The sequence below is a fragment of the Oncorhynchus clarkii genome, chromosome 24 (assembly GCF_045791955.1).
Source record: "Oncorhynchus clarkii lewisi isolate Uvic-CL-2024 chromosome 24, UVic_Ocla_1.0, whole genome shotgun sequence".
Classification (NCBI taxonomy): Eukaryota; Metazoa; Chordata; class Actinopteri; order Salmoniformes; family Salmonidae; genus Oncorhynchus; species Oncorhynchus clarkii.
The window spans coordinates 26,445,836-26,458,823 of record NC_092170.1 but is presented as its reverse complement, the minus strand read 5'-3'; the positions used below and the strand labels follow the sequence as shown (position 1 = coordinate 26,458,823).

The 12,988-nt window shown below is 45.7% G+C and overlaps 1 protein-coding gene across 7 annotated transcripts in view; it reads right to left on the bottom strand.

Moving 5' to 3' along the window:
* The window catches only part of LOC139382360 (RNA-binding protein Musashi homolog 2-like), a 330,112-nt gene that overhangs the window by 255,866 nt on the left and 61,258 nt on the right, over positions 1-12,988 (bottom strand). For all 7 annotated transcript variants that reach the window (XM_071126345.1, XM_071126342.1, XM_071126343.1 and 4 more), the window contains exon 6: positions 4,529-4,621. In XM_071126345.1, the coding sequence (XP_070982446.1) occupies positions 4,529-4,621 (93 nt within the window). The remainder of the gene's footprint in view (positions 1-4,528; positions 4,622-12,988) is intronic.

Here is a 12,988-nt window from a genome sequence, read left to right as displayed (position 1 = left end):
ACGTTCTACTTTTAAACTCGGACAAAACAGAGATGCTTGTTCTAGGTCCCAAGAAACAAAGAGATCTTCTGTTGAATCTGACAATTAATCTTAATGGTTGTACAGTCGTCTCAAATAAAACTGTGAAGGACCTCGGCGTTACTCTGGACTCTGATCTCTCTTTTGAAGAACATATCAAGACCATTTCAAGGACAGCTTTTTTCCATCTACGTAACATTGCAAAAATCAGAAACTTTCTGTCCAAAAATGATGCAGAAAAATTAATCCATGCTTTTGTCACTTCTAGGTTAGACTACTGCAATGCTCTACTTTCCGGCTACTCGGATAAAGCACTAAATAAACTTCAGTTAATGCTAAATATGGCTGCTAGAATCCTGACTAGAACCCAAAAATTTGATCATATTACTCCAGTGCTAGCCTCCCTACACTGGCTTCCTGTCAAGGCAAGGGCTGATTTCAAGGTTTTACTGCTAACCTACAAAGCATTACATGGGCTTGCTCCTACCTATCTCTCTGATTTGGTCCTGCCTTACATACCTACACGTACGCTACGGTCACAAGACGCAGGCCTCCTAATTGTCCCTAGAATTTCTAAGCAAACAGCTGGAGGCAGGGCTTTCTCCTGTAGAGCTCCATTTTTATGAATGGTCTGCCTACCCATGTAAGAGATGCAAACTCGGTCTCAACCTTTAAGTCTTTACTGAAGACTCATCTCTTCAGTGGGTCATATGATTGAGTGTAGTCTGGCCCAGGAGTGGGAAGGTGAACGGAAAGGCTCTGGAGCAACGAACCGCCCTTGACGTCTCTGCCTGGCCGGTTCCCCTCTTTCCACTGGGATTCTCTGCCTCTAACCCTATTACAGGGGCTGAGTAACTGGCTTACTGGGGCTCTTTCATACCGTCCCTGGGAGGGGTGCGTCACTTGAGTGGGTTGAGTCACTGATGTGATCTTCCTGTCTGGGTTGGCGCCCCCCCCTTGGGTTGTGCCGTGGCGGAGATCTTTGTGGGCTATACTCGGCCTTGTCTCAGGATGGTAAGTTGGTGGTTGAAGATATCCCTCTAGTGGTGTGGGGGCTGTGCTTTGGCAAAGTGGGTGGGGTTATATCCTTCCTGTTTGGCCCTATCCGGGGGTGTCCTCGGATGGGGCCACAGTGTCTCCTGACCCCTCCTGTCTCAGCCTCCAGTAGTTATGCTGCAGTAGTTTATGTGTCGGGGGGCTAGGGTCAGTTTGTTATATCTGGAGTACTTCTCCTGTCCTATTCAGTGTCCTGTGTGAACTTAAGTGTGCTCTCTCTAATTATCTCTTTCTCTCTTTCTTTCTCTCTCTCAGAGGACCTGAGCCCTAGGACCATGCCTCAGGACTACCTGACATGATGACTCCTTGCTGTCCCCAGTCCACCTGGCCGTGCTGCTGCTCCAGTTTCAACTGTTCTGCCTTATTATTATTGGACCATGCTGGTCATTTATGAACATTTGAACATCTTGGCCATGTTCTGTTATAATCTCCACCCGGCACAGCCGGAAGAGGACTGGCCACCCCACATAGCCTGGTTCTTCTCTAGGTTTCTTCCTAGATTTTGGCCTTTCTAGGGAGATTTTCCTAGCCACCGTGCTTCTACACCTGCATTGCTTGATGTTAGGCTGGGTTTCTGTACAGCACTTTGTGATATCAGCTGATGTACGAAGGGCTATATAAGTACATGTGATTTGATTTGATAGATTGAGTTAAGGATTCAACCATTTTAAACAATGTACCTTTTAGCTCACTGCTTAGCTTTGGAGGCTCTGCTGTACTGTGCAGAGAATGTTTTTGGGGCAGAGGTAAAAGTCTGAGAATTCTAAATTGATTCCATTTCTATAAAGTCAGATTCACACATTAGAACAGTACATCAAGATAAAAACATTATATAACCACAAATAATAGTAATATGTCTGTTGTTATGACAGGCCAAATGAAAGTAAACACTGGGTTTGTCTCGAAGTAAAGTCCAGGTACAGTATATCTGATGACAGGTGAAAGGTGAGGTCAGAGCAGGATCAACAACCCAAGCAGGAGTTGTTGCAGCTCAGCCAGATAAGTTCACTTTGTTTTGAGACAAACTCCAAGCCGATTATAACAAAGGTATGTATGACTAAGCATTAGCAAGCCAGGCTAATTAGCCTGCTCTGGGTGTTAACAATGCAAGAGGGAGGTGGGGTGAATGGGCCCCCCCTTTTCTGCTAATTTGGAGATTACGCCAGGAAGTGGGTAGAGGTTAAAAGTGCCCCATTGCATAATCATGAAGATGAATCATCTAACTTGTGCCGTCCCCATGTTGTTTAGACACAACTGTAAAACTCCTGAGAGAGAATTGTTAACTTTGTCAAGACTTAGTGAAAACTGCATTAGGTTTATAACACTGGGTATAGCTAGCTAATAAAGCACTACTCTTGGAGGACAGAGGAAGGAGATTAATTAGTACCATATGCAAATAATATCCCAAAAGACAGTCACTCTGGTCTGTATTAAGACAATACATAGTGTAGCACTGAGAAGTAGATGACTGTATCTAAACAGAGGTGGTAGTGTCCCTGGTCCATTTAAACAGACTCATTCAGTACATCTAGCTTCCTGTAGCCTTGGGCTCCTCTGCTTAAGATGCACTTTGGAGCTGACGCATAGAACAGGGAGGAAAGGCCTCTCTTCTGGAGAGCACTCTGTCATAGCAGTACACACACACCGTAGCCTGCTAGGTCTGGGAGAGCACAGTCTGTGAGAAGACAGATCCTATGACCCTGGTTCCCCACACCACCTGCTTCCCACCCCCATGAAGCACACACAGCCAGCAGCACTCTCTGCTAATTGGCTAATTCTGGATCCGCACCAAACAAAACACAAATGCGAAACACACACTGACACACGCACACATACTGACACACACACTCAGACATTAATACACACACAAACACGAGTGCACATGTGCACACACACACAGGTATCAATAGTGCTGACATGGGAGTCATCAAGAGCAGGCTGCAAATGGATTCCCACAGTTTACATTTCAGACAACTCACTTCCAGCCCCCCTCCTACCTCCCTCTTTTCCTCCCTCCACTTCTGACTTCTTTCCTCCATTTCTGACTTCTTTCCTCCATCCCTCCACTTCGGACTTCTTCCGTCCATCCATCCCTCCACTTCTGACTTCTTCCCCCCAAAACACAGCTGCTGTTTTTTTATTTTACCTTTATTTAACCAGGCAAGTCAGTTAAGAACAAATTCTTATTTTCAATGACGGCCTGGGAACAGTGGGTTAACTGCCTGTTCAGGGGCAGAACGACAGATTTGTACCTTGTCAGCTCGGGGGTTTGAACTCGCAACCTTCCGGTTACTAGTCCAACGCTCTAACCACTAGGCTACCCTGCCGCCCCCGTACTTGGTACAGGTCTTCTCTCATTTCTCTGAGAGGACACTGGCTAATTAACTGCTTTATTCACTCAGATGGACTCCTCACTGACAAGCGCGCACACACACACACACACACACACACACACACACACACACACACACACACACACACACACACACACACACACACCAAGAGAGGGGGCAATAGTGCGGGCAGACAGACGGGGCCCTGCGGCCATGGGTCCAGTCTGGTGACCTGCGGGGGTCGGGGGGCAGGGGGTATAGGGCCAGGATCCAGCCCCTCTCTGTCAGTCAGTTTGATTGGGCCTCCTCTAACCCAGGAGAGATGAGATCTAGAGGCTTCCAGGACAGGAACCATGTGGTCCGTTCCTTAATCACCTCTATGGGATGGGTGTCCCTAAACCAGGACGGTTGTTGCTAACGTGCGCTAATGTGACTAGAATGACGTTGTATACAACAGCCAGCTTTCCGGGACATAGACATGTCATATATGGGCATTAACTAATTTACCGCCTGGTGTTATCACCAGGCAGACCAAACCTCCATCCTGCCAAAACAGGCTGAAATTTCTGGCAGTCTTTTAAAACAGCTCTTACACTAAAAGTGCACTATCATAATGTTAACAATTTCCCAGTATTATTTCAACCTCCGTGTGGAAATATATATAAAACGTAGGATGAATTTTCTAAATATTCAAACAAAGCCTTAGCGAGCCAGGAAAAACCAGGCCACTCAATCAAAACCTGGCTGTGTCTCTAATTTCTTTGTAAAATAAGGAGAATATTCAAACAATGCTAAGGAGAAGCTAAAACAGACACTTCAGAAGCGACGATGGAATCAGTCCCTCTACATGGCTGACAACTGACAAAACAGGTCTTATGGTACAAGCTGCAGGATATGACTACATGGGGGAGACTCATATAAACAACCAGCCTCCACAGACAGTGTAGGAACCAGACACATCCCAGTGAATGTGTCTGTAGACCTCCTCAGATCTCTATTAGAGACTTGATGAGGCTATTGACTGCCAATTAGAGTGCCACAGAACATCCTCATCCGCTAGAGTCCATCATCTTGAAATGGCTCAGGACAAGAAGAGGACATCACTTCAAAATAAGCCTTACCTTGCCAAACTGTTCAAAATACAGCTTCACATCTTCAACTACTGTGTTCGCTGATAATCCTCCTACGAATACTTTCTTTGTTCTTGTGACCATCTGGAAAGAGAGAAAAAGGAGAGAGAAAAGAGATCAGCAACACGTGAAAGCATTTTAGAGGACAAATCTCAGGAACATTCACTGTAAGGGCCCAGAATCATTGTTTGCCGAGTCTGAAGAGAGTGTCGAGTAGTGTAGCACGTGAGCTGCAAGTCTGCGCTCATTTGTTGGGGTGTGTGGGGACGTGTCCAGAGGGGCACCTATCGCCAATGTCACTACCTATGCCAGGTCCTTCCCAAGGCCACACACTGAGCTTTGAAACTTTGACTTTCAAACACAAGAAAAGAGGAGAAAGACAGGAGAGAGAATATAGGAGAGAGAAGAGGACAGGCGAAAGACAGGAGCGAGAAGAGCATAGGAGAGAGAATATAGAAGAGAGAAGAGGACAGGAGAGAGAAGATAGAAGAGAGAAGAGCAGAGGAGCAAGAAGATAGGAGAGAGAAGAGGACAGGAGAGAGAAGATAGGAGAGAGAAGAGGACAGGAGAGAGAAGATAGGAGAGAGAAGAGGACAGGAGAGAGAAGATAGGAGAGAGAAGAGGACAGGAGAGAGAAGAAGACAGGAGAGAGAAGATAGGAGAGAGAAGAAGACAGGAGAGAGAAGAAGACAGGAGAGAGAAGAGGAGAGAAGAGAACAGGAGAGAGAAGAAGACAGGAGAGAGAAGAGAACAGGAGGGAGAAGAGGACAGACGAGGGAGAAGATAGGAGAGAGAAGAGGACAGAAGAGAGAAGATAGGAGAGAGAAGAGGACAGGAGAGAGAAGATAGGAGAGAGAAGAGGACAGGAGAGAGAAGATAGGAGAGAGAAGAGGACAGGAGAGATAAGATAGGAGAGAGAAGAGGACAGGAGAGAGAAGATAGGAGAAAGAAGAAGACAGGAGAGAGAAGATAGGAGAAAGAAGAGGACAGAGGAGAGAGAAGATAGGAGAGAGAAGAGGACAGGACAGAGAAGATAGGAGAGAGAAGAGAACAGGAGAGAGAAGAGAACAGGAGAGAGAAGAGGACAGGAGAAAGAAGATAGGAGAGAGAAGAGGACAGGAGAGAGAAGAGAACAGGAGAGAGAAGAGGACAGGAGATAGAAGATAGGAGAGAGAAGAGAACAGGAGAGAGAAGAGAACAGGAGAGAGAAGAGAACAGGAGAGAGAAGAGAACAGGAGAGAGAAGAGAACAGGAGGGAGAAGAGAACAGGAGAGAGAAGAGGACAGGAGAGAGAAGATAGGAGAGAGAAGAGGACAGGAGAGAGAAGATAGGAGAGAGAAGAGGATAAAAGAGAGAAGATAGGAGAGAGAAGAGGATAAAAGAGAGAATATAGGAGAGAGAAGAGGACAGGGGAGAGAAGATAGGAGAGAGAAGAGAACAGGAGAGAGAAGATAGGAGAGAGAAAAGAACAGGAGAGAGAAGATAGGAGAGAGAAGAGGATAAGAGAGAGAATATAGGAGAGAGAAGAGGACAAGAGAGAGAATATAGGAGAGAGAAGAGGACAGGAGAGAGAAGATAGGAGAGAGAAGAGGACAGAAGAGAGTAAAGATAGGAGAGAGAAGATAGGAGAAAGAAGAGGACAGAGGAGAGAGAAAATAGGAGAGAGAAGAGGACAGAAGAGAGAGAAGATAGGAGAGAGAAGAGAACAGGAGAGAGAAGAGAACAGGAGAGAGAAGAGGACAGGAGAGAGAAGATAGGAGAGAGAAGAGAACAGGAGAGAGAAGAGAACAGGAGAGAGAAGAAGACAGGAGAGAGAAGATAGGAGAAAGAAGAGGACAGAGGAGAGAGAAAATAGGAGAGAGAAGAGGACAGAAGAGAGAGAAGATAGGAGAGAGAAGAGAACAGGAGAGAGAAGAGAACAGGAGAGAGAAGAGGACAGGAGAGAGAAGATAGGAGAGAGAAGAGAACAGGAGAGAGAAGAGAACAGGAGAGAGAAGATAGGAGAGAGAAGAGAACAGGAGAGAGAAGATAGGAGAGAGAAGAGAACAGGAGAGAGAAGAGAACAGGAGAGAGAAGAGGACAGGAGAAAGAAGATATGAGAGAGAAAAGAACAGGAGAGAGAAGACAGGAGAGAGAAGAAGACAGGAGAGAGAAGAGGACAGGAGAGAGAAGAGGACATGAGAGAGAAGATAGGAGAGAGAAGAGGATAAGAGAGAGAATATAGGAGAGAGAAGAGGACAGGAGAGAGAAGATAGGAGAAAGAAGAGGACAGAGGAGAGAGAAGATAGGAGAGAGAAGAGGACAGAAGAGAGAGAAGATAGGAGAAAGAAGAAGACAGGAGAGAGAAGATAGGAGAAAGAAGAGGACAGAAGAGAGAGAAGATAGGAGAAAGAAGAAGACAGGAGAGAGAAGATAGGAGAAAGAAGAGGACAGAGGAGAGAGAAAATAGGAGAGAGAAGAGGACAGAAGAGAGAGAAGATAGGAGAGAGAAGAGAACAGGAGAGAGAAGAGAACAGGAGAGAGAAGAGGACAGGAGAGAGAAGAGGACAGGAGAGAGAAGAGAACAGGAGAGAGAAGAGAACAGGAGAGAGAAGATAGGAGAGAGAAGAGAACAGGAGAGAGAAGATAGGAGAGGGAAGAGGACAGAAGAGAGAGAAGATAGGAGAGAGAAGAGAAGGAAAAAAGGAGAGAGGAGAAAGGAGTCCATCTCTCCCCTTAGGAGAGGGAAGAGGACAGAAGAGAGAGAAGATAGGAGAGAGAAGAGAAGGAAAAAAGGAGAGAGGCGAAAGGAGTCCATCTCTCCCCTTGTCCGCCACCACCATAGGTTGGACTACCCATCAGCACTAGCAACACATCCCGAAACAATGGATGGCCAAGTGCAGCCATGGAAACCATCAACATTGCTCACATTTATCACCCGCCATCTTTATGAGCAGCAAGCCAGCAGCACTTCAGTCTCCATCTCTCTCTGCCTTCCTTCTATTCTCTCCGTCCGTCTGACATCTTTCCCTCCCTGTAGTTTCATCTGCTTCCCTTGATAGATGATCTGCCTGTATGTCTTTCTCTCCAGTCATTTTCAGGCTGGGCTTTGCGCTAGCAGGCTGCCTCAACTTGTCTACTGAGAGTTAGGTTTTTTCAGCTCCTGCTGTCTTTATGCCTCCTGACAGGCACGTGAGCCTCTGTGTGTGTGTGTGTGTGTGTGTGTGTGTGTGTGTGTGTGTGTGTGTGTGTGTGTGTGTGTGTGTGTGTGTGTGTGTGTGTGTCATGGCTGAAGGGATCTCTCAGGCCCTGGAACAACGCAATTACTCTGTCCATTTCTCTCCACTGTGACACCAGACAACAGGCCTTCCATCTTCCCCCTCCTCTCTCCATCCCTATCCTTCCGTCTCTTTCCATCTCCCCTTCTCTGACACCAGACAACAGGCCTTCCATCTTCCCTCCTCCTCCTGCCTTCCTCTATCCTTCTTACTGAATACTCTCTCTTCCTTTCTCTGTCTCTTTCTCTCCTCATATGACTGCTGACTCCCTCCTTCTACACATTAGCATACAGGCTGATGGTTAGAACAGGCTTTCAGAGCAACTCTTAGAAGAGATAGTTTGAAGCAGCAGCTGCAGTGAAGACTGACTGCAGTAGTTCAGCACCTTGTCCACCGTGAGGGGATGGTGTAGACGGACCTGGCCTCTTCACACCTTTTCAACATTCATTAGACCCTCTACACCACTGACAGAGAGTGTCTAGGGCCAGGGCATTTACTTTAGACATCCTCAACACTGGGGCCCCATAGGTGTGCTCAGCCCCCTCCTGGACTCCCTGTTCACCCATGACTGCGTGGCCAAGCAGGCCTTCAACTCAATTATCAAGTTTGTAGACGACACAACAGTAGTATGCTTGATTACCAACAATGATGAGACAGCCTACAGGGAGAAGGTGAGGGCTCCCGGAGTGTGGTGCCAAGAAAATAACCTTTCACTCTACCTCAACAAAATGAAGGAGATGATCGTGGACTTCAGGAAAAAGCACAGGGAGCACCCCCCCTATCCACATTGATGGGACCGCAGTGGAGAAAGTGGAAAGCTTCAAGTTCCTCGGCGTACACATCACAGACAAACTTAAATGGTCCACGCACACAGACAGTGAGGGTGGACCCTCAACCTCAGGAGGCTAAAGAAATTTGGCTTAACACATAAAACCCTAACAAACTTTTACAAATGCACAATTGAGAGCATCCTGTCGGACTGTCACCGCCTGGTACAGCAACTGCATCGCTGACAACCGCAAAGTTCTCCAGAGGCTGGTGCAGTCGGCCCAACACATTACCGGGGGCAAACTTCGCACCCTCCTGGACACCAACACCACCCGATGTCACAGGAAAGCCAAAAAGATCATCAAGGACATCAACCACCCGAGCCACTGCCTGTTCACACCGCTACCATCCAGAAGGCGAGGTCAGTACAGGTGCATCAAAGCTGGGACAGAGAGACAGAAGCTGTTTGTCAATCTCAAGGCCATCAGACTGCTAAACAGCCATCACTAGCACATCAGGAGTGGCTACCTATAGACATAGATTAGGAATCACTGTCCACTTTTAGAAATGGATCACTAGCCACTTTAATAATGTTCTGTATCTAGCATTACTCATCTCATATGTATAAACTGCACTCCACACTATTCTACGGTATCTTAGTCACTTTTAAATTGTGTTTACATATTACATATCACATATTATATTCTATACTACACAACTAACTCCAGCACATCAGAGGCTGCTGCCTATAGAGATAGATTAGGAATCACTGGCCAATTTAAGGAAATTAAACACGAGCCACTTTAATAAAGTCTCCGTATCTTGCATTAATCATCATTGTTTTTGAAAGAAAGCACATTTTTGTCCATTAAAATAAAATCAAAGTGTTCTTGCTCAGTTGTACACCGGGGCCTCCCACTCTTTCTATTCTGGTTAGAGGCAGTTTGCGCTGTTCTGTGAAGGGAGTAGTAGACAGCGATGTACGAGATCTTCAGTTTCTTGGCAATTTCTCGTGTGGAATAGCCTTCATGTCTCAAAACAAGAATAGACAGACTAGTTTCAGAAGAAAGCTCTTTGTTTCTGGCCATTGTGAGCCTGTAATCGAACCTACAAATGCTGATGCTCCAGATACTCAACTAGTCTAAAGAAGGCCAGTTTTATTTCTTCAGTTTTCAGCTGTGCTAACATAATTGCAAAGGGGTTTTCTAATGCTCAATTAGCCTTTTAAAATGATAAACTTGGATCAGCTAACACTCTGTACGACTACGTAGATACAATAGTCATTTACAACATAAACAATGTCTACACTGTATTTCTGATCAATTTTATGTTATTTTAAATGGACAAAAAATGTGCTTTTCTTTAAAAATCAAGGACATTTCTAAGTGACGCCAAACTTTTGAATGGTAGTGTATATATATTCTTAATCCATTCCTTAGATTTACATGTATTACAGTATATGTTGTGAAACTGTTAGATATTACTGCACTGTCGGAGCTAGATGCACAAACATTTCGGTACACCTGCAATAACATCTGCTAATCACATGTATGTGACCAATAACATTTGATTTGATTTGAAATCACAGTCCACCCTCAGCTTCAATATCCCTCACAGAAATATTCAGACACACCGTCTAACGTTTCTAGCTCAGATAACACTCCACAGCTGATCCTGTAAAGCAGCCAGACATTGTCCTACCTCTATTTCGTACAAGTTTGTTTGAATTGGATGGATTGGCGGAAAGAAGGTGGAAGGTAAAGGGGAAAAAGGTGGTTTGTAGATGGTCGTGGCCGTCAGAAGATAAACTGAGTCATAAAGCAGTGAGGTGTCGGAGAGAGAGGAGCCAACAGAATCACTCAGGGGGCCGTGATGTAACCAGGCAAGTCAGTTAAGAACAAATTCTTATTTTCAAGAGGTTGTTAACTGCCTGTTAATGTACCTTGATGGAGTTACTAGTCCAACGCTCTAACCACTAGGCTACCCTGCCGCCCAAATGTGATGGAGAGGTTGAGGTAATGGATGGAGTCAGTCGCCTCTCCTCGTCTCAACAGGAGAAGAAAGCAGCCTCTCTCTCTGCTCTGATCACAGGGGGATTGGCGGGTGCAGTTAGTTACGACAGCGAACGTTGTCTCATTATTTGTGTAAATTTGAAAAGCTCCATCTGTGAAGCAGTGGTGGAAAGGGAGACGAGGGAGAGGTGTGTCGTGAGGAGAGGAGGGGAGAGGTTCAGTAGGTGTTACAAAGGAATGAACACAAAACAATGCCTGGTCTTTACCTCTCCTCTCCACCCAGAAACTGTAGTCAGTGCTCAGAGATAGAGAGCTGGAGGGCAGGCGTCGGCAGCTGGATTTTAGTTTATTGGTCAGAAAATACTAAAATCACCAGGACTTCAGCTAAAAACAAGTTTCATTTAGGAAATCTGTTCCCATTATTCCCATGATAAAAAAAAAGCATGTGATCGTGTCTCAATGTAATCAATGTACAATGTATTTTTGGGCTTAGTCGTGGTCAATTTGCATTGCAGAAATCATTATAATGATGTTCAGGCCCCCTGACCATCCGCTCAGACAAAAATCAGCCGTGGCTGAATCTAGTTGCCTACCCCTGGTTTAGGGGATAGAATAGTGTCGGTCCAGGCAGAGATTTAGGCATCTTTGCAATCTCAAGTACATAAATTCCCAGGCCGAATCCATGAATATGAAAAATCAGTCTCTGGAGAGCGCCGAGTGGAGAAATGGGAATGACACACCAGCGAACGGCATGGCCTGACGGTGATGGAGGAGAGAATGCAATGAGTTTTCTATCTGTGCAGGGAACCAGTCGCTGACTTGGGGAATTCTCAGTCAGTCTCCAGCTGCTGATGCTGCTGTTTAGGCCCTGTCGTCTTTCATGGATCGAGATTGATCATTCTTCTCCATTCCTGTGCCTCCAAATGCCTCCGGCCTTCCTGCTTACCCCTTTTTGAGAATGTCAGCTGTCAGCCTGCCGCTGAAAGATTCCCTTTCACACACACTGAGACACAAACACACACACTGAGACACAAACACACACACACCTTGACACGTTTGGAGTGGGCCGACTTCTTCTGCCTGTTTGGGCTGTGAAGTGCTGATAAAACACCAATGACAATAGGAGGGAAACAGGTGGGCTGTTTCACAGATGATGGAGACCATGAAGAAAAGGTTGTCTGTCATCAACAGCAGGTTTAGTCTAGCTTCATCCACTCTCCCTAACATTTTCTCTCCTCTTTTTCAGCTTATGATGTAGAGGCACTTTTCAACCCAGCCTGTTTGGCAAGCAAGCATCAAGTCAACCATAAAGGGCAGATAGAGGACCAATCAAGGACAAGAATAAAAAGTTACTGACATTTCCATTAACATGTGCAATGAAATGCTAAAACATTTGTTTTAGAGGAAATGTATTTTTCTATGTCTTTTTAAGAATGCTCATAAGGCAGGCACCTGGTAAAACTGCTGACCATCTCATTCCCTCCTCCTCTCACCTGGCATATGACTGCTGACTCCCTCCTTCTACACATTAGCATACAGGCTGATGGTTAGAACAGGCTTTCAGAGCAACTCTTAGAAGAGATAGTTTGAAGCAGCAGCTGCAGTGAAGACTGGCTGCATTAGTTCAGCACCTTGTCCACAGTGAGGGGATGGTGTAGAAGGACCTGGCCTCTTCACACCTTTTCAACATTCATTAGACCCTCTACACCACTGACAGAGAGTGTCTAGGGCCAGGGTATTTACTTTAGACATCACAATCCACCCTCAGCTTCAATATCGCTCACAGAAATATTCAGACACACCGTCTAACGTTTCTAGCTCAGATAACACTCCACAGCTGATCCTGTAAAGCAGCCAGACATTGTCCTACCTCTATTTCGTACAAGTTTGTTTGAATTGGATGGATTGGCGGAAAGAAGGTGGAAGGTAAAGGGGAAAAAGGTGGTTTGTAGATGGTCGTGGCCGTCAGAAGATAAACTGAGTCATAAAGCAGTGAGGTGTCGGAGAGAGAGGAGCCAACAGAATCACTCAGGGGGCCGTGATGTGATGGAGAGGTTGAGGTAATGGATGGAGTCAGTCGCCTCTCCTCGTTGTGGAAGGACACGTCTCAACAGGAGAAGAAAGCAGCCTCTCTCTCTGCTCTGATCACAGGGGGATTGAGATCAGTGACTCTTTCCAAGAGCACGAGAATAGTTATTTAACTGCAACTCAAGACTTCCTTCAGAGGATATGAGGATTTCAAAGTTGACTAACAAAAGGAGGATGGATGACAAAGGCAGAAAGTGTCCTAGAGCCTCATAGAATGGAAGCAAAACCGATAGATAGGAGTGAAGACTGATTATTGCTTCTATATTTCTCTGGGCACAGAGGAGATCTAATTAAGATCTTTCATTAGATGATGTGCTGTAGTGAAA